Source organism: Pseudophryne corroboree, chromosome 4 (assembly GCF_028390025.1).
Source record: "Pseudophryne corroboree isolate aPseCor3 chromosome 4, aPseCor3.hap2, whole genome shotgun sequence".
In the NCBI taxonomy this organism is placed as follows: domain Eukaryota; kingdom Metazoa; phylum Chordata; class Amphibia; order Anura; family Myobatrachidae; genus Pseudophryne; species Pseudophryne corroboree.
In genome coordinates this window covers 20860342-20886927 of record NC_086447.1, presented here as the reverse complement: position 1 = coordinate 20886927, position 26586 = coordinate 20860342, and the positions used below count along the sequence as shown (strand labels likewise).

The 26586-nt window shown below is 51.6% G+C and overlaps 1 protein-coding gene across 5 annotated transcripts in view; it reads right to left on the bottom strand.

Moving 5' to 3' along the window:
• Positions 1 to 4968: 4968 nt before the first annotated feature.
• Positions 4969 to 26586, bottom strand: part of AGBL5 (AGBL carboxypeptidase 5) — a 99834-nt gene continuing 78216 nt past the window's right edge. For 4 of the 5 annotated variants that reach the window (XM_063914933.1, XM_063914934.1, XM_063914935.1 and 1 more), the window contains 6 exons: positions 17629 to 17808; positions 15687 to 15808; positions 9743 to 9789; positions 9422 to 9585; positions 6768 to 6825; positions 4969 to 5536 (listed from right to left, as the gene is read on the bottom strand). In XM_063914933.1, the coding sequence (XP_063771003.1) occupies positions 5359 to 5536; positions 6768 to 6825; positions 9422 to 9585; positions 9743 to 9789; positions 15687 to 15808; positions 17629 to 17808 (749 nt within the window). In that variant the 3' untranslated portion in view covers positions 4969 to 5358. Of the gene's footprint in view, positions 5537 to 6767; positions 6878 to 9421; positions 9586 to 9742; positions 9790 to 15686; positions 15809 to 17628; positions 17809 to 26586 lie in introns of all 5 variants that reach the window. The other variant, XM_063914932.1, reaches the window with a different exon arrangement.

Genomic DNA, 26586 nt, shown 5'->3' with positions numbered 1-26586 from the left:
ATAACAAAAGACGGGATAACGTGAAAGATGACGTCGGAAACTTCCAAGCCTCACACCAACCTATATAGGCACGCCAAATTCTGTAATAATGAGCTGCCGTAACTGGCTTCCTAGCACGTAACATGGTTGGAATAACAGATTCAGGAAAGCCCTCTCTTCTTAAGAGGGCGGTCTCAACAGCCACCCCGTCAAACGCAGCCGCGCTAAATCGGGGTAAAGGAACAGACCCTGTTGTAACAGGTCCGGACGTAGAGGGAGCGGCCAAGGATCGTCTGCGAGTAGTCCACGGAGATCCGAGAACCAAGCTCTCCGAGGCCAATGAGGCGCCACTAGTATGACTGTGGCGGACTCTTTTGATCCGTTTTAGCAACAGAGGGAGCAGCGGAAACGGTGGAAACAGATACACGAGGCTGTACGGCCACGCGATTGTGAGAGCATCCACCGCTGCCTTTGGATCTCGCGTTCTGGACACATACTGGGGCGTTTGGTGACTGTGGCGCGATGCCATCAGATCCACTTGTGGGTAACCCCACCTCTGGACCAACATGTGAAACACTTCTGGATTTAATGCCCATTCTCCTGGATGAAAATCCCGACGGCTGAGATAATCCGCCTCCCAGTTGTCCACTCCCGGAATGAACACTGCCGACAATATCACTTGGTGATGCTCGGTCCAATTGAGGATTCGAGCTACTTCCAGCATGGCCATGCGGCTTCTCGTTCCTCCCTATTTGTTGATGTACGCGACCGCCGTCGCGTTGTCTGACTGCACCTGGACAGTCTGATACCGGAGCATGTGCACTGCTTGTCGTAGCGCATTGTAAATTGCCCGGAGTTCCAGGACATTTATAGACAGCAATCTTTCGTGATCCGCCCAGAGACTCTGGAGCTGACAATTTTGAACCACAGCTACCCAACCTCTGAGACTGGCGTCCGTCGTTAGAATTATCCAATTCCAGACGCCGAACAGTTTCCCTGCGGTTAGATTGTGTACCTTGAGCCACCAGAGTAGAGATACTCTGGCCCGTGGATGCAAGCCCGACCACTGTGCAAGCACATCCAGTTGAAAACGACGTGAGTGAAATCTTCAGAACTGAAGCGCTTCGAAAGCCGCCACCATTGTGCCTAACAGGCGAATGCACAAATGTACCGAGACTGTGCGTGGCTTGAGCACTAATTGTACCAGATGACGAATACTCTGTACTTTCTGTTCTGGTAGGTAAATTCTTTGATCTACCGTATCGAGAATCATTCCTAGGAATTTAAGTCGTTGAGACGGAATCAGATGTGATGTCTTGAAGTTGACAATCCAACCGTGCTGAACTAGTACATTGTACGTTAGCAACACATGTTGGAGGAGCATCTGTTGAGACGGAGCTTTGATGAGCAGATCGTCTAAGTACGGAACTATTATCACTCCCAGGGATCTGAGATGAGCTATCATCACATTCATCACTTTGGTGAATACCGAGGCGCTGACGAGAGGCCAAACGGTAGAGCCTGAAACTGGTAATGGTTTTGCCGTATCGCAAAACGCAAGAACCTCTGATGAGGTGGCCAAATCGGAATGTGTAAGTACGCATCCTTGAGATCCAGCGCAATCATGAATTCCTGTGGCTCTAAACCTGCAATTACTGACCGCAGAGATTCCATCTAGAATCTGTAGTAAGTGACGTACTGATTGAGGCCCTTAAGTTCAATATTGGCCTGACCGAGCCATCCGGCTTTGGTACCACAAACAGACTGGAATAATAACCCTGACCTTGTTGGTGAACAGGGACCGGAATCAAAACTGCTGAATCCAGCAGAGACTGAATGGCAATTTGCAGAACCGCCCTCTTGTCGTCCGACACAGGCAGTCCTGTCTTGAAAAACTGCAGTGGCGGGAGACAGTCGAACTCTATCTTGTAACCTTTTAACACTAAATTGCGGATCCACCCATCTGTGGATGTCTGGAACCACGACAAATGGAACGTCTGAAGGCGTGCCCCCACAACTGGAGATCCGAGTTGGGCTGGGAGCCCGTCATGCCACTGGCTTGTCGGTGACCTTAGCGTCCCGACGACTGGTGTTGGTTTGTTGAAAACCACGTTCTCGACCTCGTCTACCAGGCATGGCTGTTCCTCTACCACAGCCTCGAAAGGGCTGAGGTCTAAAGGATTTGAACGCCGGCCCAGAGTATTTCCGTCTAGGTACCGTTGGAGGCAATGGTAGGAAAACAGACTTCCCTCCCGTGGCCTCAGAAATCCATTTGTCCAATTCAGGACCAAACAACTTCTCGCCACCGTAAGGTAACGCCTCTATACCTCTCTTAACCTCTGCCTCCGCTTGCCGAGACCGCAGCCAGAGTGCTCGTTGTGCCGTAACTAGCGGCGATGAAAGGCGAGAAGTGAGCTGACAGATGTCAGTAGAAGCTGTACATAGATACTCAGCAGCTTCACAGATTTGATCAGCGAGAAGTATAAGGTGATCGTCATGTAGGCCAGACTTGAGTTCCGTTATCCATACAATTAGCGCCTTAGTTACCCAAATGCCAACCAAACCAGGTCTAAGCAACACTCCTGCTGCTGTATACATGGACTTTAGCATAGCTTCTAGTTTACGGTCTGAAGGGTCTTTAAGCGTAGTAACAGTTGGTAGTGGTATGGTTAATTTTTTTGTAAGTTTTGACACAGACGAATTCACCATTGGCGGATTCTCCCATGTAGACGTCACAGACTCTGGAAACGGGTAACTAGACTTAAAATCGGCGAGGAATAGAAAACCATTTATCTGGATTCTTCCGTGTTTCTACTAACATCTTATTAAGAGATTCTGAAACCGGGAAACACATTGGAGATCTGTGTCGTTTAGTAAATACCACCTCATCATTTGTCAAAGGCTCCTCAGGCTCTGTAAACTTCAGAGACTGACGCACTGCCCTGATGAGATTATCAATGCCTGGGCTGTCAATCTCTTCACTATCTGACTGCTGGTCTAATTCGCCCTCCTCACCCTCATCTTGCGCAGTGAGGTCTGGCATAGAATCGTCAGAATGCAACATAGCAGAAACTGGTAAATCATAAGACAAATTAAATTTATCCCTTTTACCCAAAGTGGACTTGGACCTTTGGAAAGGCTGAGACCCCTCCGGTACTTCTGGCGGTCTCACCCGAGACTCAGATCTTGCTGCTTCCCGCTCTTGTCGAGCGGCGGCCAATTCTGATTGCAACCCAGCCATTACATCTGCTAGCATAGCCCATGGAGGGTCCGGGGATGAACCCGGCTTCGAAACCGGAGCGGAAATTGTATTTGTAGCTGAATTTACAAAACATACTGTACATGTGGAAGATCCATCCGGCAACACACTCTTACAGACATTGCAGTGAAACTACTTTTTAGTTTTTGCTGGTGCCTTTCTCATTATGCAGACAAACAATACAACATACAAAGACAGACAACTTGCACGACTCAGTAAAATTGTTACTAAGGTGTGTCTAATATATATATATCTCCGAAATGCAGCGCACGTGGCCAGTACTATATGAAACCTGATCCCAAATTCCCACTAACACCCCTGCGCCATCCGGTGGAGTAGTGTTGTAGGACAGGATCTTCCAAAACTGAAAGAGAAAACAGGATTGAACAGGAAGCATGGGTAAAATGGCCGCCATGCCATGCTTACACTAAAACAGGTCAGGTTATAACACACATTTAAAGTCTATAACCTGCATTAAAACTCAACCCTGTTAATATAGGCTTAAAAGCCTATGTAATTAAACCACTAACTAGCAGCCTTGCCTTTCCATGCAAACATACTCTCTCCCCCCCTTTGCAGTTGCGCTGATGTGAGGAGACTCGTCCCCCCCACCCCCCTCCCTGTGCTCCGAATACCGTGAACTGGAGATCTTGCAGGGAGCCGGGGAGCACGCTATATAGCGGTGGGACGCGGCGGTGTGGACTTCCAGCGGGGAGCGGGTGCCGGGCGGTTGTGCGGCCGGCGCTGTGAGCAGCGTGTGGAACTGTGAGCTGCTCTGGCGGCGGGCGGCAGCTAGCAGGGAGCACCGGCATGCACTAAACAATGTTCCCCACAGAGCGGGCCCCGTCCCCCAGCATACCTGACTCCTGTGGTGAGGGGCTATGACGGGGCTTCTTCTGTAAGCTCCGTCCAGCCTTTCCTGCAGGTTGCCTGCTCTTGGCTGTGAGGGTGCTCTTTTAGTGAGGACCGACACGCCAGCAACTGCTTGTAGCAGCTTCCACTATCCCGGACCCACGCTTTTTGGTAAGCTGGGAAGGGATGTGTAATTAAAGTATAGAAAAAATAAAATAAGTATATGTGCTGCAGAGCTAGCACTCGTGCTTGTCACTGCTGTGAGCACAGAAAAAACACTGAGGTACTCTGGGAATATGGAGGGGAGAAGAGTTACTAAATTTAAATATTCAGTGCCTTGTTCTGCTAAAGCTGTCCATATCCCAAGAGTACTCCAGTGACCCCTAGTGGGTGAAAAAGAAATACAAAACCCTAAGCTGAAAGCCTGTTCCAGTCACAGCTGGGGTATGTTCGCTGCATGTGAAGAGATTGGCATATTCCTAGCACCCTTGAGTTTGGAGGTTGGTATATTCAGAGTGCTGGAGCTTAAGAAAGCAGACACAGTGACATCTGCTGGCCACATAAATCATAGCACCCAGCAGCAGCCTCATAAACACAATGTATGTGACAAGTTGGGTACATTCATATGTGGATGGGAGGAGGGGGGGGTGGAGATCGAGATTTAATTCCTTCTCACAATGCGGCCAGATTGCGTGCAACACTGAATAAGCCCTTTAGGTGAGCAGCCATTCCCGGATGCGTCACGCTACCATATAATTGCTGCTACTCCGCTGTGCTTCAGGTTGGGAACTTAATATGTTAATAGGCGACAGCCACTTCTGTAATTTGTAAGGTGTCCCATGAGCAGGGCGCGTCATATGCAGAACACAGCACACAGGTCACAAATACAGATTTTATTGAAATAATCCTGCATGAATGTGGTCACTGCAAAGAACAGAACACAGGACAATAGTAAAACCTGTTACAGAATTGTATTTACACCGGGAGAGAGCGAATCACGTACAAAGTAACATCTTTTATATCAAAGTCTGTATTAAAATAAAAAAGCAGCGGGTGACCCCCGGTTACATGTTCAATTTACAAAAAAAATCTGAAATTGTGTGTAAAAGTGGGAGGTGCGGGGTCCGTGGAGCGCTGGAGACCGAGATCTGTATAAATAAGGACACGATAAAATACTGGAGACTAGTGGAATAAAACGTCCGGCTTCCTCCGTCACACCAGGTGAGAGCGGACGACACACACAAACCGTGGCCACACAAAGTGCAATTCTAGAACAGGAGAGGTCCCGGGTGCCGGGAGGAATGTGGAGAAAGCAGCGGCCCGCAGCTCCGCTCATATAGCACCGTTCCTGGTCTGCAGGCCTGGTCCTCAGCCCTCAGCACAGAAGGACAGGGCACTCTGGTACGAGGAGAGGTGAGCGGCCTCCGATGAGACTGTCGGGAAACTCTACATGGGAGAGAAGAGAGGAAGAGGTTGGGGGGTGAGCGTCTGACCTGGGTACACACCTGATCGACCTGGCGATCTAGCGGTATATCGGTTCCATATGCACACTACGCATATTACTCACTGACTAACCTCTCTGCACCTTGTACCCGTAACTCACTGTCTGCTTTAATTAGGTACACCTGCTAGTCATTGCAAATATCTAATCAACCAGTCATATGCAAGCCACGCATTACCTGAAAACATGCGTACATATATGATCAAGAGGTTCAGTTGTTGTTCAAGGCAAACACCTGAATGTGGATGACGTGTGATGTAAGTGACTGTGACGGTGGTACAGGTGGTGGTTTCAGTATCTCAGAAATCGCTGATCTGGGATTTTCACGCACAAGAGTCTCTATAGATGGGTGTGCAAAACAAGAGAGACCCAGTGCGCGTCCGTTCTGCGCTCAAAGAATACCTGGCTTATGGTCAGGTGGGGGAGGGCGTTATACAGGTGGGGAGCAACCTGGATCATGGATCAGCAAGGCAGATCGCAGACAGCGAGTGTTGGGGTCAGAGAAGCCAGAGGGAAAGGAGATGGAGAGGGGCGTGGGGGGCTGCAGTGAGTCACATGGCGAGTAGCGCACATTGGAGGAAATAGGAATTCAGTGTAGGGATTTGCGGAGGATATTTAGTGCAGACTGTAGATGGAGCAGATGTGGGAAGGGGAGGCTGTAGAGAAGGAGGCTGCAGTAGTGGGAGGCAATGAAAGAATGCAGAAGGGGTTTGGTGATGTCATATTCTGCAATGTCCCCATAGGAGGTGACAGAGGTAGGTATTACACTTTCCCCTTGTGAGGTCACCGGGTAAATGCCTCCTGCATCCATCTGCTCTGTGCCTCGGCTGCATCCCTATCTGGACTGACTGCCGATACCTCACACTTCACCTCGCCTAGCACCTCGGGCCAGGGATCGCCCTTCCACCCCTACGCAGGCCTTAGCCCCGGCTGTGCTCCTGGCAGTGTAATCGGCCTCTCTGTGTCTCTGCACCGCAGTAACTGACCTGGCGGCCTGCAGCTTATTCTCATGGACCGGAACCAATACCCTGATTACTTGTATGACGGCTATGTCACAGGTGGGAGTCTGCCCCAGGAACTGGGACATCTGATAGGTGTATATTACCCCCCCCCCCCCCCCCACCTGGCACATCCCGCCCCTGCGCACGCCACAACAGTAATGCCGCCGGCCGGTACCTGTTCAGCAATCTCCTTGCTTTGCTCGCAGATGAAGAGCGGCTCCTCCGTCTTGGATCTAAGGAGCGGCACAGAGCACACGGTTAGGCTGGACGTCACCGCTGCCAGATCTGGGGAACAGTACATGTGTGTACAGTCATCATACATGAAGCATGGAGGAGAGGAGGCACCGTGACATCTGCGTGTTATAAACGTGATAACGAACCAACATTTACATGGATGCCGGACTCTACGGCGCGGCGTGTGTCTTGTGGAACCCAAAGCGCTGTAACCAGATGTGACAGAGTCAACGGTCTGACTGAGTCGCACACAGAGCGGACAGTCACGCAGCGATAGTGCGAGATTCCCGGAGACCACCCCCCGCGGCGCATGTGTTACGCAGAGTGTGCGCACAAAAGGCGCTGCTGCCATCAGGACAGACTGACCAGAGACGGGATCCGGATCATAAGTAGACAGTCAATAGGTCAACCCCATATCCTCAGCGTGCATTAGGTCAATAGTGCGTATGGTCCACATGACAACGGTCGACAAAAGGTTTAGGTTTTCCTTATCATTTTTCATCCACGTGGACTACGATTGGTAATAGTACCCTGCGCTGAGCGCAGCTGTAGTGGAGTGAGGCGCTGAGCGCAGCTGTAGTGGAGTGAGGCGCTGAGCGCAGCTGTAGTGGAGTGAGGCACCCTGCCCGCAGCTGTAGTGGAGTGAGGCGCTGACCGCAGCTGTAGTGGAGTGAGGCACCCTGCCCGCAGCTGTAGTGGAGTGAGGCGCCGAGCGCAGCTGTAGTGGAGTGAGGCGCTGACCGCAGCTCTAGTGGAGTGAGGCGCTGAGCGCAGCTGTAGTGGAGTGAGGCACCCTGCCCGCAGCTGTAGTGCAGTGAGACGCCGAGCGCAGCTGTAGTGGAGTGAGACGCCGAGTGCAGCTGTAGTGGAGTGAGACGCCGAGTGCAGCTGTAGTGGAGTGAGACGCCGAGTGCAGCTGTAGTGGAGTGAGGCGCCGAGCGCAGCTGTAGTGGAGTGAGACGCCGAGTGCAGCTGTAGTGGAGTGAGACGCCGAGTGCAGCTGTAGTGGAGTGAGACGCCGAGTGCAGCTGTAGTGGAGTGAGGCACCTTGTCCGCAGCATAGTGAGCAAAGCTGTACGATAATTGGGGACACCTAAAAACAAATAAATCCAAACAATTGTGCGGACCATTCCCATGTTGACCTTTTGATGTATTGATATATTGCATGATGACCATATGGAGTCGACCTGTTGACCTAATGATCCACATCCATCAGAAATGTGGCAGAAAAGTGATGGGCGATGACTGGGAGGTGTCAGTGGGCGTGGTATGGGAGGGTCAGTGGGCGATGACTGGGAGGGTCAGTGGGCGTGGGGTATGGGAGTGTCAGTGGGCTGTGACTGGGAGATGTCAGTGGGCGTGGTATGGGAGTGTCAGTGGGCGTTGACCGTGATGTGTCAGTGGGCGTGGTATGGGAGTGTCAGTGGGCTGTGACTGGGAGGTGTCAGTAGGCGTGGTATGGGAGTGTCAGTAGGCGGTGACTGGGATGTGTCAGTGGACATGGTATGGATGTGTCAGTGGGCGGTGACTGGGAGGTGTCAGTGGGCGGTGACCGGGAGGTGTCAGTAGGCGTAGTATGAGAGGGTCAGTGGGCGGTGACTGGGAGGTGTCAGTGGGCGTGGTATGGGAGTGTCAGTGGGCGGTGACTGGGAGGTGTCAGTGGGCGGTGACCGGGAGGTGTCAGTAGGCGTAGTATGAGAGGGTCAGTGGGCGGTGACTGGGAGGTGTCAGTGGGCGTGGTATGGGAGTGTCAGTAGGCGGAGATTGGGAGGTGTCAGTGGGCGTGGTATGGGAGTGTCAGTAGGTGGAGATTGGGAGGTGTCAGCAGACATGGTATTGGAGTGCCAGTGGGCGGTGACTGGGAGGTGTCAGTGGGCGTGGTATGTGTCAGTGGGCGGTGACTGGGATGTGTCAGTGGGCGTGGTATAGGAGTGTCAGTGGGCGGTGACTGGGAGGTGTCAGTGGGCGTGGTATGGGAGTGTCAGTGGGAGATGACTGGGAGGGTCAGTGGGCGTGGTATGGGAGTGTCAGTGGGCGGTGACCGTGATGTGTCAGTGGGCGTGGTATGGGAGTGTCAGTGGGCCGTGACTGGGAGGTGTCAGTAGGCGTAGTATGAGAGGGTCAGTGGGCGGTGACTGGGAGGTGTCAGTAGGCGTAGTATGAGAGGGTCAGTGGGCGGTGACTGGGATGTGTCAGTCGGCGTGGTATAGGAGTGTCAGTGGGCGGTGACTGGGAGGTGTCAGTGGGCGTGGTATGGGAGTGTCAGTGGGCGGTGACTGGGAGGTGTCAGTGGGCGTGGTATGGGAGTGTCACGTGGCTGCATTCCCAGGCGCACAGCCACGGGTATAGAAGGCCACGGATGGACACATTGCACCTGCCATAGCACTAGTGTGACGGATGGCGGCGTATAAGGATGCGCCAATCAGTATTACAGCAAAGACGGACGCCGAGTGTGAGCGTGTCAGTCCTTGCACATGCGGCCGCACAGATATACACCAGGGGAGGAGTCTGTATCGGCATTTGCATAATCTCACAGACCACCAGTAGACGCCGCTGGGTGTGACTCAGGAGACCCTCCCCCACCCCTCCTGTTACCTGTGAGAGTGCAGTGCTTCAGGGCCTGGTCCGCGGTGTATTTCCACACTCTGAGGATAGGAGACCCCCGCTCACTGGTCAGGCGCAGGAGGCTCTGAGAGTGCAGGAGGCCGTTCCTCCTGACCGGGATCCGGCTGGGCCGGACGCCAAAACTTTCCAGAGATCTAGAGGAGGGAATGGCAGCGCTAAGCATTCAGCAAGGGTAAGTCTGTACAATGACACGGGCGGCTCACCAGCTGCTGTAGAACTACAGGTCTCAGCATTCCTGCCAGCACGTGAGAAGCTCTAGCGTATAGACAGATCTGGTGACACAGGAATTACCTGGAGTACTCGGGCTCGCTGAAGCCGTTACTTCTTTTTTGCAAATTCTATAAAAAATAATAGGATTTTAATTACCTACCGGTAAATCCTTCTCTCGTAGTCCGTAGAGGATGCTGGGGTCCATATTAGTACTATGGGGTATAGACTGGTCCCCAGGAGCCATTGGCACTTTAAGAGTTTAACAGTGTGGGCTGGCTCCTCCCTCTATGCCCCTCCTACCAGACTCAGTCTAGAAACTGCGCCTGAGGAGACGGACATCTTCGAGAGAAGGATTATACACAGATAGTGGCGAGATTCATACCAGCTCACACAACATGCAAATCCGGCTAACAAGCCGGAAAACTCCGCAACAGCTGAAACAGTAAAGAACGCAGAAATTACCTAGGAACCAGGCAGTACTGAACCAAATAACCACTGCAGGATAATGAAGCGCAGGGCGGGCGCCCAGCATCCTCTACGGACTACGAGAAAAGGATTTACCGGTAGGTAATTAAAATCCTATTTTCTCTTACGTCCTATAGGATGCTGGGGTCCATATTAGTACCATGGGGATGTAGCAAAGCTCCCAGAACGGGAGGGAGAGTGCGGAGGCTCCTGCAGAACTGATTGACCAAACTTGAGGTCCTCAGAGGCCAAAGTATCCAACTTGTAAAACTTAGCAAACGTGTTCGATCCAGACTAAGCAGCCGCTCGGCAAAGCTGTAAAGCCGAGACACCCCGGGCAGCTGCCCAGGAAGAACCCACATTACGAGTAGAGTGGGCCTTAACAGATTTTGGACACGGCAATCCTGCAGTAGAATAAGCGTGCTGGATGGTGAACCTGATCCAGCGAGAAATCAACTGCTTAGAAGCAGGACACCCAATTTTCTTGGGATCATAGAGGACAAACAGAGTCTGATTTTCTGTGAGAAGTCCTCCCCACATAAATCTTCAAAGCCCTCACAACATCCAAGGCCTTTGAAGCAATTGAGGAGTCAGTAGCCACTGGCACCACAATAGGTTGGTTGATATGAAAGGCCGACACAACCTTAGGAAGGAACTGTGGACGAGTCTCGAGTTCCGCCCTATCTTCATGGAAGACCAGATAGGGACTTTTACAGGACAAAGCCCCCAATTCAGACACACGTCGAGCAGAAGCCAAGGCCAACAAAGTGACCGCCTTCCACGTGAGAAACTTGATTTCAGCCTCCTACAGAGGCTCAAACCAATCTGATTGCAGGAACTGCACCACCACATCAAGATCCCATGGGGCCGTTGGCGCAACAAAAGGAGCCTGGATGTGCATAACCCCTTTCAAAAAGGTCTGAACCTCAGGGAGGACAGCCAATTATTTCTGGAAGAAAATGGATAACACCGAAATCTGGACTTTGATGGAGCCCAATCTCAGGCCCATATCCATATCTGCTTGCAGGAAAAGGAGGAACCATCCAAGTTGAAACTCCACCGCAGGAAACTTCTTGGATTCACACCAAGACACTTTTTCCAAATACGATGGTAATGTTTAGACGTTGACCCCTTCCTAGCCTGTATCAGGGTAGGAATAACCGCGCTCTGAATACCCATCCGAGCTAAGATTTGGCGCTCAACCGCCATGCCGTCAAACGTAGCCGTGGTAAGTCTTGATAAGCGAACGGCCCCTGTAGTAGAAGATCCTTCCGATGAGGCAGAGGCCTTGGATCTTCCAGCAGTAGATCCAGCAGATCCGCGTACCAAGCCCTCCTTGGCCAGTCTGGAGCAATGAGGATTGCCAGGACCATTGTTCTTCTTACAAGTTGTAGAACTTTTGGGATAAGAGGAAGTGGAGGGAACACATACACTGACGTGAACACACACGGTGTTACAAGTGCGTCCACTGCCACTGCCTGTGGGTCTCTCGACCTGGAACAGTACCTCCTCAGCTTCTTGTTGAGACGGGAGGCCATCATGTCTATTTGAGGAACCCCCCACCAACCTGTTACCTCCTCGAACACCTCCGGGTGGAGGCCCCACTCTCCTGGATGGAGATCGTGTCTGCTGAGGAAGTCTACTCCCGGAATGAAGATTGCTGACATCGCTACAGCGTGCCTTTCTGCCCAGAGGAGGATACTTGTCACCTCTGACATTGCAGCCCTGCTCTTCGTTCCGCCTTGTCAGTTTATGTAGGCCACTGTAGTCAGTTGTCCGACTGCACCTGATCAGCCCGATCCTGTAGAAGGTGTGCTGCTTGAAGAAGGCCGATGTATACGGCTCTTCGCTCTAGGATGTTTATCGGAAGAAGGGATTCCTGACTTGACCACCTTCCTTGGAAGGTTTCCCCTTGAGCGACTGCTCCCCAACCTCTTAGACTTGCATCCGTGGTTAGAAGGATCCAGTCCTGAATTCCGAACTTTCGGCCCTCCAGAAGGTGAGGTAGTTGTAGTCACCAGAGGAGCGAAATCCTTGCTTTCGGCGACAGACGTATGTAGGTGAGATCCCGACCACTGGTCCAAGAGATCCAGTTGAACGGGCCGAGCATGAAACCTTCTGTACTGCAGAGCCTCGTAGGAGGCATCCATCTTCCCCAAAAGGCGGATGCACTGATGAACCGATACCTGGGCCGGCTTCAAGACATCCCGGACCATTGTTTGAATCAACAATGCTTTCTCCACCGGTAGAAACACCCTCTGCACCTCCGTGTCGAGGATCATCCCCAGGAAAGACAGCCTCCTTGTCGGCTCTAGATGAGACTTTGGAAGGTTCAGGATCTAACCGTGCTCCCTGAGCAGATGCGTCGTGAGAGCAATGGATCTTTACAACTTCTCCCTGGATGATGCCTTGATCAGCAGGTCATCCAGATATGGAATTATGTTCACCCTCTGCTTGCGGAGGAGAACCATCATCTCTGCCATCACCTTGGTGAAGATCCTCGGTGCCGTGGAGAGACCGAATGGCAGTGCCTGAAACTGATAGTGATCGTCTAACAGTGCAAACCTGAGATAAGCCTGATGCGGTGACCAAATTGGAATGTGGCGGTACGCATCCTTGATGACCAAGGACACCAGGAACCCCCCCTCCATCAGTCCTGAGATAACCGCTCTCAGAGACTCCATTTTGAATTTGAAGACTCTGAGATAAGGGTTCAATAATTTCAAGTTCAGAATTGGCCTGACCGACCCATCCGGCTTCGGTACCACAAAAAGGTTTGAATAGAAACCTTTGTTCAACTGATGAGGTGGAACTGGAACAATGACCTCGGACACTATCAATTTTCGGATAGCATCCTGTAAAATAGCTCTGTCTGCCGGCAAAGCTGGCAAGCGTGATTTGAAGAATCGGTGAGGTGGGAGAGTTTGAAACTCCAGCCTGTACCCCCGGGACACAATATCCTAAATCCAAGGATCCAGGCCAGACGACACCCAGACGTGACTGAAATGCCGGAGTCTTGCTCCCACCTGACCTACCTCTAGGCTGTGCGGTCCACCGTCATGCTGAGGACTTCGAGGTACCAGAAGCAGGCTTCTGGTCCTGGAAACCTGCCGGGGCAGGTTTTTTGGATTTGGCACGACCACCTCTAAAGAAGGTGTGAGAGGGCTTTGTCTTTCTAGGCCTAGCGGGCCGAAAGGACTGTGACGTGTTGGGAGTAAAAGGCTTCTTCGTAGCCGGTGCAGCCGAGGGGAGAAAAGGAGACTTACCCGCGGTAGTCATGGCAATCCACGCATCCAGCGTCTCCCCAAACAGAGCCTGACCTGTATAGGGTAGGCTCTCCATACTTTTCCTGGATTCCACGTCCGCAGACCATTGGCGCAGCCAGAGGCCTCTGCGAGCTGAGACGGACATGGAGGAGATCCCCGCAGCCCTGGAACCCAGATCCTTCATGGATTCTACCAGGAACCCTGCAGAATCCTGTATGTTACATAAAAATAAATCAACGTCACCTTTATCCATCGTAGTCAAGTCCTCCTGCAGAGTGATTGACCAGTTTGCTATAGCTTTTGAAATCCATGTACAGGCAATAGTAGGCCGCAGTATCGCCTCTGAAGCCGTGTATATGGATTTGAGCGTAGCATCCACTTTGCGATCTGCCGGGTCTTTCAACGCGGTAGATCCCGGGACAGGTAAGACCACCTGTTTTGACAGCCTGGAGACAGAGGCGTCAACTATAGGCGGGGACTCCCATTTCTTTCTATCGTATTCCGGAAAGGGAAAAGCAACCAGAACCCTTTTAGGGATCTGGAATTTTTTCTCTGGGTTTTCCCAGGCTTTTTCAAATATAGCATTTAATTCCGTAGATGCCGGGAAGGTGAGAGGGGCTTTCTTACGGTCTGTGAAAAAAGCCTCCTAAACCTGCTCAGGGGTTGTGTCAGAAATATGTAACACGTCCCGCATGGCCTCAGTCATCAACTGCACCCCCTTAGCAAGTGATACCGTCCCCCGCGACACATCCCCATCACCGTCTGCTGTGTCAGAATCGGTATCTGTGTCATCCTGAATCATTTGGGTAAGTGCACGTTTGTGAGAATGTACCGCAGGGGGCCCTGAGGGAGCAGTATCGGACCATACTGCCATAGAGGACTGCAATACCTGAGTGGCATGCTTAGTCCTTGCAACCCTTTCAGAAATCTGAGAAATAGCCCCCCTAAGAGAGGTTAACCACTCCGGTTTTGTAGCTGGGATCTGCACTACAACAGTGCAATCCTGATTACATGGAATGGGATCTTCCTGAGAAGATAAATCCTCTGCAGCATATGAGACAGAGTCTCTAGACATGGTCGCTTGTACACCCCACATCCACACAGGGTACAGGGCAGACAGAGTTTCCCCCCCAAGAATGGCAGAGACACACAGAGATTGGAGCCAACCCACACACAGCGATATATAGGTATAGGGAGACCCTAAACCAGCGCTGACTGTGTCCCTTAATAGGTGACACGGCCTATACACAGCCTCCCCTCCCGTCTACAACCCGCTGGTACTGTACAGATAGCTGGAGGTGCTCTGGAGGGACTGCTCTTCCACTGGCAGCGTGTCTGCAAGCAGAAAAATGGCGCTGAACGCTGCTGGGTCCGCTCTGAGGAGAAGCTCCGCCCCCTTAATGGTGCTGTCTTCCCACTCTTCCAAGATTATACTGGCCTGAGGATTTTGTGCTGGCTGAGATCCGAGGACCCCGACAGGCTTTCTGGTCAGTGTAGGGTCAAGGCGCCGGCTCAGGGCGCCCCTCACAGCGCCGCATCTAAGTACCGCTGAGACGCTGGAGCCCAGTTAGTACTGCGCTCCTACCCTGTAGCCGCCATCTTCACATTGGCTCCCTGCTTGTTAGGGGGGCCGATGACTAACTCGCCACACTTCAGCTCTGTAAGGGGTTGGCGGCATGCTGCTGGGGTGAGCGTTCCCCTGCGGCTGGGAGCGATCTATCCCCTCTGGAGCTCAGTGTCCAGTCAGCGGAGACAGTGGCTCAGACACCGCAGGGCGGACACTGCTCCCCCCCTTAGTCCCTCGATGCAGGGAGGCTGTTGCCAGAAGCCTCCCTGTAAAATAATAAACTCTAAAATAAACTTTACTAAAGAAGCTCTGTAGAGCTCCCCTAGCTGTGACCGGCTCCTCCAGGCACATTTTCTAAACTGAGTCTGGTAGGAAGGGCATAGAGGGAGGAGTCAACCCACACTGTTAAACTCTTAAAGTGCCAATGGCTCCTGGTGGACCCGTCTATACCCCATGGTACTAATATGGACCCCAGCATCCTCTAGGACGTAAGAGAAAAATAAAATAACAATTTTTAAGGCGTCATGTCAGTGGGTGAATGGACAAGTCTGGTGGTCACATGGTCTGCAGAAGCTAGCGACCCTCTATATTGGGCCTATCACTTTGCAAGCTGTAGCTAGCCTGGGACTTGTAGTCCCACCGTCTGCCTATGACTACTGTATCCTATACATGTAACCCTGGCGTAAGGAAGTAAATGTCAGGGCTGCTGTGTGTAGCCATTACTGACCTGTAGTATGGCGATCCCAGCGTCAGGCTGTATGTGCAGCTTGCCGGAGTCCCCGTCCCGCAGACCTCTCTTCCCCGGTATAGAAGGCTTGGTCTTGTTGGCGGAGGCCAGGTTGCTGAAGCCTAGCGATAGAGGATGATGTGAGTGCTGAGCAGACACAAGCAGAGGTGATGTAACGCCACCGCCCAGAGGTTCCATTTCATTATACAGGCTGCAGCAATGAGGTACGCCAAGAGCCCACAGACCGCAGCTGCCATGGTTACAGCACCTTCTACACCATCCTGTATTATACATGAATTGGGGCACTGAGAGGCTGGGAAAGGATGCAGTCAGGAGGAGGTATAGAGAGAGGCCAGGAGAGGATGCTTTCAGGAGGAGGTATATAGAGAGGCACTGAGAGGCCGTTAGAGGATGCTTTCAGGAGGAGGTATATAGAGAGAGGCACTGAGATAGGCTGGGAGAGGATGCAGTCAGGAGGAGGTATAGAGAGAGGCCAGGAGAGGATGCTTTCAGGAGGAGGTATATAGAGAGGCACTGAGAGGCCGTTAGAGGATGCTTTCAGGAGGAGGTATATAGAGAGAGGCACTGAGATAGGCTGGGAGAGGATGCAGTCAGGAGGAGGTATAGAGAGAGGCCGGGAGAGGATATAGTAAGGAGGAGGTATAGAGAGAGGCCGGGAGAGGATACAGTAAGGAGGAGGTATAGAGAGAGGCCGGGAGAGGATACAGTAAGGAGGAGGTATAGAGAGAGGCCAGGAGAGGATGCAGTAAGGAGGAGGTATAGAGAGAGAGGCACTGAGAGGCCGGTAGAGGATGCTTTCAGGAGGAGGTATATAGAGAGAGGCACTGAGAGAGGCTGGGAGAGGATGCAGTCAGGAGGAGGTATAGAGAGAGGCCGGGAGAGGATACAGTAAGGAGGAGGTATAGAGAGAGGCCGGGAGAGGATACAGTAAGGAGGAGGTATAGAGAGAGGCCGGGAGAGGATACAGTAAGGAGGAGGTATAGAGAGAGGCCGGGAAAGGATACAGTAAGGAGGAGGTATAGAGAGAGGCCGGGAGAGGATACAGTAAGGAGGAGGTATAGAGAGAGGCCGGGAGAGGATACAGTAAGGAGGTATAGAGAGAGGTAATGAGGCACTGAGAGGACAGGAGAACATGAGATCTTCTGGACTCTAAAATCTCCATCATTGCATCGATGTAAAAATACAATTCCGGTAAACACAATTTGTAACCACCCACCAGAGGTGACGCTGGGGACCAACCGGAGATCCGGCACAGGGTGAGGGGCAGTGTGTGCACAGGGGGTCGCTACATACAGAAAGGCCTGATCGCAGTAGTGGTGCACACAGGACAGCGTCCGGTATCCTCCTATAACATAGTGTTACATGCCGGCCGCTCACACTGGGGCAGATGTATTAAGCCCGGAGAGGTGATAAAGCACCAGCCAATCAGCTCCAATATGTAAAATGACAGTTAGGAGCTGATTGGCTGGTGCGTTATTACCTTCCACTTATCACTGCTTTATCACTTCTCCAGGCTTAGTACATCTGCCCCAGTGTCTGTCATGTGACTGTACCACAGGAATCCTGTGTGCTTACTATAGCCTCCTACCTGCCTGCAGAACACTATGACCTGCAGTGCTCTGCACAAGAGAAACTCCAACATGGCGTCCCTGGACTCTATCTCGTATATATCTGCCCTGACGCTACACACGTGACCTGCAAATGTCACAGAGAGACCTTCCTGCAGTCCATGGCGGAATTATGATCATAGCAATGCTTACTCCGAGGTCACTCCCTGGCAGACAGGTCACCACAGCTCTCTCAGGAGGCTTTGGATGGCCACTCCTGGCGGAGGCATTGAGGACCATCTCCTGACTGAGGCTGACGTGGGGACACAGCTTGCAGAGGAGACATGACATGGTAGACGGGCTGTAATACAGACCTGACATGCTGAGGGACACCGGGAGGGCACACGATGGCTTCAGATGCAATGAGGTCTTTGGGTTTCCCCGAATGATGACGGGTGAGGCATGAGGTGCTGCCTGGGACTTGGTTGGGCTGTGGACGGTAGCGCGTAGTAATGACTGATGATGCTGACGCCTTTTCTCCTGAGCTCTTGTTTCTGTAAAACACGACATTTAACAAATGATGTATTACAGGCTGCTCGTGTTCCGTTCTTCTCCTCAAGGCTAACACAAATCTGTCAATGTCACATACAGGTTCCAATCTGAGTTGTATCCAAAGAGAGATCAAAGTGAATGTAAAATACAGCAGAGTAAACGCTACAGTATACAGCTTCCGTAAGTAAGATTATTTAGCTGGGCACTGGTGTTCAGGATATACTATATGCACCTGCTACTTCTTTCCTCAGAAATCATGGTGCTCCTGCGATCCCCTTCAGCTGCTTTCACTGCTCCTGTGTTTCCCTGCAGCTGCTCTCACTGCTCTTGCGATCTCCTGCAACTGCTCTCTCTGCTCCTGCGATACCCTGCAGCTGCTCTCACTGCTCCTGCGATCCCCTGCAGCTGCTCTCACTGCTCCTGCGATCCCCTGCAGCTGCTCTCACTGCTCCTGCGATCCCCTGCAGCTGCTCTCACTGCTCCTGCGATCCCCTGCAGCTGCTCTCACTGCTCCTGCAATCCCCTGCAGCTGCTCTCACTGCTCCTGCAATCCCCTGCAGCTGCTCACTGCTCCTGCAATCCCCTGCAGCTGCTCTCACTGCTCCTGCAATCCCCTGCAGCTGCTCACTGCTCCTGCGATCCCCTGCAGCTGCTCTCACTGCTCCTGCGATCCCCTGCAGCTGCTCTCACTGCTCCTGCAATCCCCTGTAGCTGCTCTCACTGCTCCTGCAATCCCCTGCAGCTGCTCACTGCTCCTGCGATCCCCTGCAGCTGCTCTCACTGCTCCTGCAATCCCCTGCAGCTGCTCACTGCTCCTGCAATCCCCTGCAGCTGCTCACTGCTCCTGCAATCCCCTGCAGCTGCTCACTGCTCCTGCGATCCCCTGCAGCTGCTCTCACTGCTCCTGCAATCCCCTGCAGCTGCTCTCACTGCTCCTGCAATCCCCTGTAGCTGCTCTCACTGCTCCTGCAATCCCCTGCAGCTGCTCACTGCTCCTGCGATCCCCTGCAGCTGCTCTCACTGCTCCTGCAATCCCCTGCAGCTGCTCACTGCTCCTGCAATCCCCTGCAGCTGCTCACTGCTCCTGCAATCCCCTGCAGCTGCTCTCACTGCTCCTGCAATCCCCTGTAGCTGCTCTCACTGCTCCTGCAATCCCCTGCAGCTGCTCACTGCTCCTGCGATCCCCTGCAGCTGCTCTCACTGCTCCTGCAATCCCCTGCAGCTGCTCACTGCTCCTGCAATCCCCTGCAGCTGCTCACTGCTCCTGCAATCCCCTGCAGCTGCTCTCACTGCTCCTGCAATCCCCTGCAGCTGCTCACTGCTCCTGCGATCCCCTGCAGCTGCTCTCACTGCTCCTGCAATCCCCTGCAGCTGCTCTCACTGCTCCTGCAATCCCCCTGCAGCTGCTCTCACTGCTCCTGCAATCCCCTGTAGCTGCTCTCACTGCTCCTGCAATCCCCTGCAGCTGCTCTCACTGCTCCTGCGATCCCCTGCAGCTGCTCTCACTGCTCCTGCGATCCCCTGCCCATGCTCTCACCATTCCTCACTGCTCATGCACTTCCCTGCAGCTGCTCTCTCTGCTCGTGAACTCCCCTGCAGCTACTCTCACTGTTCCTGTGTTTCCCTGCCACTGCTCTCACTACTGCTTCACTCCCCTGCAGCTGCCCTCACTGCTCCTGTGTTTCCCTGCCACTGCTCTCACTACTGCTTCACTCCCCTGCAGCTGCCCTCACTGCTCCTGTGTTTCCCTGCCACTGCTCTCACTACTGCTTCACTCCCCTGCAGCTGCCCTCACTGCTCCTGTTTCCCTGCCACTGCTCTCACTACTGCTTCACTCCCCTGCAGCTGCCCTCACTGCTCCTGTGTTTCCCTGCCACTGCTCTCACTACTGCTTCACTCCCCTGCAGCTGCCCTCACTGCTCCTGTTTCTCTGCCACTGCTCTCACTACTGCTTCACTCCCCTGCAGCTGCCCTCACTGCTCCTGTGTTTCCCTGCCACTGCTCTCACTACTGCTTCACTCCCCTGCAGCTGCCCTCACTGCTCCTGTGTTTCCCTGCCACTGCTCTCACTACTGCTTCACTCCCCTGCAGCTGCCCTCACTGCTCCTGTGTTTCCCTGCCACTGCTCTCACTACTGCTTCACTCCCCTGCAGCTGCCCTCACTGCTCCTGTGTTTCCCTGCCACTGCTCTCACTACTGCTTCACTCCCCTGCAGCTGCCCTCACTGCTCCTGTGTTTCCCTGCCACTGCTCTCACTACTGCTTCACTCCCCTGCAGCTGCCCTCACTGCTCCTGTGTTTCCCTGCCACTGCTCTCACTACTGCTTCACTCCCCTGCAGCTGCCCTCACTGCTCCTGGTCTCCCCTGCAGCTGACTTCACTGCTCTTGTTCTCCCCAGCAGCTGCTCTCATTGCTGCTGTACTCCCCTGCAGCTGCTCTCACTGCTCCTGCACTCCTCTACTTCTGGCTTTCACTGTTCCTGATCTCACTGCTCCTGCGCTCCACTGCAGCTGCTCTCTCTGCTCCTGCACGACCATGCAGCTGTTCTCACTGCACTTCCCTGCCACTGCTTTCACCATTCCTGCTCTCTCCTGACGCCACTCTCACTGCTCCTGCACTCCCCTACCACTGCTCTTCTTGCTCCTGTGCTCCCCTACTTCTGACTTTCACTGTTCCTGCTCCTCTCACAGCTCCTGTGCTCCCCCGTCACTGCTCCAACTGCTTCTTCATTCCCCTGGGGCTGCTCTCACCGCCTCTGTGCTCCCCTGCTGCTAACCTCATGGCTCCTGTCTGCTCCTGCGCACCCAAACCATTTCTCTCACCGTTCCTATGCTCCCTGCCACTGCTCTCACTGGCTCCTGCACTCCCTTGCCTCTGCTCTCACTGCTACTGTGCTCCCTTGCCTCTCCTGCACTCCCTTGCCTCTCCTGCCACTGCTCTCATCGCTCCCCCGCCACTGCTCCTACTCTCCCTTGCCTCTCCTGCCACTGCTCCTGCACTCCCTTGCCTCTCCTGCCACTGCTCCTGCACTCCCTTGCCTCCCCCGCCACTGCTCCTACTCTCCCTTGCCTCTCCTGCCACTGCTCTCATCGCTCCCCCGCCACTGCTCCTACTCTCCCTTGCCTCTCCTGCCACTGCTCCTACTCTCCCTTGCCTCTCCTGCCACTGCTCTCATCGCTCCCCCGCCACTGCTCCTACTCTCCCTTGCCTCTCCTGCCACTGCTCCTGCACTCCCTTGCCTCTCCTGCCACTGCTCTCATCGCTCCCCCGCCACTGCTCCTACTCTCCCTTGCCTCTCCTGCCACTGCTCCTACTCTCCCTTGCCTCTCCTGCCACTGCTCTCATCGCTCCCCCGCCACTGCTCCTACTCTCCCTTGCCTCTCCTGCCACTGCTCCTGCACTCCCTTGCCTCTCCTGCCACTGCTCTCATCGCTCCCCCGCCACTGCTCCTACTCTCCCTTGCCTCTCCTGCCACTGCTCCTGCACTCCCTTGCCTCTCCTGCCACTGCTCTCATCGCTCCCCCGCCACTGCTCCTACTCTCCCTTGCCTCTCCTGCCACTGCTCCTACTCTCCCTTGCCTCTCCTGCCACTGCTCTCATCGCTCCCCCGCCACTGCTCCTACTCTCCCTTGCCTCTCCTGCCACTGCTCCTGCACTCCCTTGCCTCTCCTGCCACTGCTCTCATCGCTCCCCCGCCACTGCTCCTACTCTCCCTTGCCTCTCCTGCCACTGCTCCTGCACTCCCTTGCCTCTCCTGCCACTGCTCCTACTCTCCCTTGCCTCTCCTGCCACTGCTCCTGCACTCCCTTGCCTCTGCTCTCACTGCTACTGCACTCCCTTGCCTCTCCTGCCACTGCTCCTGCACTCCCTTGCCTCTGCTCTCACTGCTCCTACTCTCCCTTGCCTCTCCTGCCACTGCTCCTGCACTCCCTTGCCTCTCCTGCCACTGCTCTCATCGCTCCCCCGCCACTGCTCCTGCACTCCCTTGCCTCTCCTGCCACTGCTCCTGCACTCCCTTGCCTCTCCCACCACTGCTCTCACTGCGCCTGTGCTCTATTGCCTCCCCTGCCACTGCAATAAATAAATTCATTTTTTCCCTCAAAATTCTACATACAATACCCAATAAAGACAACATGAAAAGTTTTTTTGACATTTTTGCAAATTTATTAAAAATAAAAAAACTAAGAAATCACATGTACATAAGTATTCACAGCCTTTGCTCAATACTTTGTTGATGCACCTTTGGCAGCAATTACAGCCTCAAGTCTTTTTGAATATGATGCCCCAAGCTTGGCACACCTATCTTTGGGCAGTTTCGCGCATTCCTCTTTGCAGCACCTCTCAGGTTGAATGGGAAGCGTCGGTGTACAGCCATTTTCAGATCTCTCCAGAGATGTTCAATCGGATTCAAGTCTGGGCTCTGGCTGGGCCACTCAAGGACATTCACAGAGTTGCCCTGAAGCCACTCCTTTGATAACTTGGCTGTGTGCTTAGGGTCGTTGTCCTGCTGAAAGGTGAACCGTCGCCCCAGTCTGTGGTCAAGAGCGCTCTGGAGCATGTTTTCATCCAGGATGTCTCCGTCCATTGCTGCATTCATCTTTCCCTCTATCCTGACTCGTCTCCCAGTTCCTGCCATTGAAAAACATCCCCACAGCTTCCCTGTAGGGATGGTATTGGCCTGGTGATGCACAGTGTCTGGTTTTCTCCAAACATGACGCCTGGCATTCACACCAAATAGTTCAATCTTTGTCTTACCAGACCAGAGAATATTGTTCCTCATGGTCTGAGAGTTGTTCAGGTGCATTTTGGCAAACTCCAGGCGGGAGTGGCTTCCATCTGGCCACTCTACCATACAGGCCTGATTGGTGGATTGCTGCAGAGATGGTTTTCCTTCTGGAAGGTTCTCCTCTCTCCACAGAGGAATGCTGTAGCTCTGACAGAGTGACCATCGGGTTCTTGGTCACCTTTCTGACTAGGACCCTTCTCCCCCGATCGCTCAGTTTAGATGGCAGGACAGCTCTAGGAAGAGTCCTGGAGGGTTTAGAACTTCTTCCATTTTACGGATGATGGAGGCCACTGTGCTCATTGGGACCTTAAAAGCAGCAGATATTTTTCTGTACCCTTCCCCAGATTTGTGCCTCGAGACAATCCTGTCTCTGAGGTCTACAGACAATTCCTTTGACTTCATGCTTGGTTTATGCTCAGACATGCAGTCAATTGTGGGACCTTATATAGACAGGTGTGTGTCTTTCCAAATCATGTCCAATCTACTGAATTTACCACCGGTGGACTTCAATTAAGCTGTAGGAACAGCTCAAGGATGATCAGTGGATACAGGATGCACCTGAGCTCAATTTTGAGCTTCATGGCAAAGGCTGTGAATACTTATGTACATGTGATTTCTTAGTTTTCTTATTTTTAAAAAATTAGCAAAAATAAAAAAAAGCGTTTTTCACGTTGTCATTATGGGGTATTGTGTGTAGAATTTTGATGGAAAAATGAATTTATTCCATTTTGGAATAAGGCTGTAACATAACAAAATGTGGAAAAGTGAAGTGCAGTGAATACTTTCCGGATGCACTGTATACACATCCAGGAATCAACCACACTCACCATTTCCAGGAATGGGGTGCACACATGCACCCTCCACCCCCAGGTTGGGTTGCAGTGGGCTATGACCACCTGCTCAAATATACATATACCGAGAACTGAGCACTCTCCTTAGTAATTTCATTCACTTTAATACATAACTAGATAAATAATGGGGTTTTAGTTCATGAATTGTACAATGCATTTAAGCTTGCAGCCCAACAGCAAGGGACCTCACTGGACTAGCACTGAAATGGGGTCCCTTGATGTTGGACTGCAAGCTTAAATGCATTGTACAATTCATGAACTAAAACCCCTTTATCTAGTTATGTATTAAAGTGAATGCAATTACTTAGGAGAGTGCTGGGTCCTTGGTATGTGTGTGTGTGTGTGTGTGTGTGTGTGTGTGTGTGTGTGTGTGTGTGTATATATATATATATATATATATATATATGCACATATAAATACATATACAAGTCTTAGGAGGTGAAACAAGCACTTTTGAAGAGTGCAGGATGCGACAACATCCGCTCTATATATTGGTTACCTGTATTCTACCGTATTCAGTATAAAATACTTTTGTAGCAACACACATCTCTTCGCTCATCTCAAAATATCTCCCAACCCGACCTCTCCGCTCTGCACAAGATCTAGGTCTCTCATCCGCACTCATTACTCGCTCCCACTCACAATTGCAGGACTTTCTTCGGGCTGCAGTCACTTTGTGGAATGCCCTCCCACGCACAATAAGACTCTCCTCTAGTCTCCAAACCTTCAAGCGTTCCTGAAAAACTCACCTCTTCAGGCAGCTTATCAAATTCCGGACTAGCCCCCATAACCTTCAATGCCTCCCTATCTAATTACATCCCCACTGTACAGTCCACACATATCCTCACATATTTTCTTTCTTTACTTTCCCATCTTCCTGACCCCAGGCCATCATTGCTGAGTGACCAGATCATACCGCCCACCAAGAACTTTTCCAATCTGGTGGACAATTATGCAATAGATAGCACCTGTCCTGGCGTATCAAGGAAAAGGAGGAAAAGGAAGGGAGATAGAGGAAAAGGAGGAAGAGGAAGAAAGATGTCCCTATAAAATGTAAACTTGCGAGCAGGGCCTTCCTACCACTATGATTGTCTGTTATTACAGTCTTGTTCTATTTCTGTTGTTCCAATTGTAAAGTAAATACTGAAGGTTTGTTATACATCCTTTTTGGTTCCGATTGTAAAGTGCAATGGAATATGCTGCGCTATATAAGAAACTGCTAATAAATAAATTAAGTGACCGTTATTGCTTAGCGCTGCCTATCGTTAGCGATCACAGACTCTGTGTCGTATGGCAGGATCTCACAGCCGGTGGTCATGGGCAGCATTTAATAGATCATTATTTACTTATTACTTAAATAGCGCACACACACTGCACAGAGCTTTCTATACAATATTTTGGACATAGTGCTTTCCATAGATTATTGCCGACAGTCACATTAGTCTCTGCCCCAGAGGAGCTTTTTGTCGGAAGCCCATGAACCTACCAGAATGTTTTTGGAGTGTGGGAGAAAATGGGATAATCCGGAGGACACAAGGAAGAACATATAAATCTTAAGGGCCCTACACATTTAACGATCCGCCGCCGAGCTGCCAGACGGCGGATACGGCTGACGGGCAACTCGGCGGCGGGGGGGCAGTGACGGGGGGAGTGAAGTTTCCTCACTCCCCCCGTCACACGGCTCCATAGAAGTGCAGGCAAATATGGACGAGATCGTCCATATTGGCCTGCATGCACAGCCAACAGGGCACCATTGATGAACGAGCGCGGGGCCGTACATCGTTCATCGCTGGTGACTCCACACTCAAAAATATGAACGTGATCATTCATATCTTTGAGAAATATCGCCCAGTGTGTAGGGCCTATTACACAGAGGTAGAGGTCAGGAATTTAACTCATGACCTCATGGCACAGATATGTTAACCACTAGACCAACTGTGCGGATTCATTGGGAGAGGGAGGAGGAAGAAGAGGAGGAAAAGCATGTGGAAGAAGGAAGAGGAAAAGGAGGAAGTGAAAGGAGGTAGAGGAAAAGGAGGAAGAGGAAGGAGAAAGAGGAAGAAAGATGAAAAGGAGAAAAAGGAAAAGGAGGAATGAGGAAAAGTAGGAATAAGAGGAAAAGGAAGAAGAGGAGGGAGAGGTGAAAAGGAGGAAGAGAAAAAGGAAGAGGAATAGGAGGGGAAAAGGAGGAAGAGGATGAGAAAGAGGAAAAGGATGAAGATGAAGAGAAAAAGGAGGAAGAGGAGGAAGTAAAAGAGGAAAAGGAGGAAGTGGAAAAGGAAAAAGGTGAAGAGGAAAATAAAAGGAAGAAGAGGAAGAGAAAAGGGAGGAAATAGAAAAGGAAGAAGAGGAAAGGAGGAAGAGGAAAAGAAGGAAGAAAATGAGGAAATAGAAGGAGGAAGCAAAAAAGGAGGAGGAGAAAGCGGAAATGGATGATATACAAAGGATGATAATAAACAGATAATATACGTGGGCAGTATGGATGGTGTAATGGTTAGCATTACTACCTCACAGCACTGAGGTCATGGGTTCCATTCCCACCATGGCCCTAACTGCAGAGTTTGTATATTCTCCCCGTACTTGCATGGGTTTCCTCCGGGTGCTCCAGTTTCCTCCCACAATCCAAAAATATACTGGTAGGTCAATTGGCTTCCAACAAAATTAACACTAGCGTGAATGTGTGTACATGTACGTGTGGTATGAAATATAGATTGTAAGCTCCACTGGAGCAGGGACTGATGTGAATGGGCAAATATTCTCTGTAAAGCGCTGCGGAATATGTGTGCGCTATATACATAACTGATAATAATAATAATAAATATATCAAGGATGATAATAAACAGAAAATATATAAAGCATAATAATCTGATAATATACAGAGCATAATAAATGGATAATATATAGAACATAATACTAAACGGATAATATATAAAGCACAATGATATATGGATAATATATAAAGTATGATAATAAACAGATAATATACAGAAGCATAATGATAAACAGATAATATATAAAACATAATAATAATTTAATAATATATACAGCATAATAATAAACTGATAATATATAAAGAAACTGAAAAATGAGAGAAGCAGGTTTGTTGCGGGTGCTCTGTTTATGTGGAATAAGAAGCAGAACAC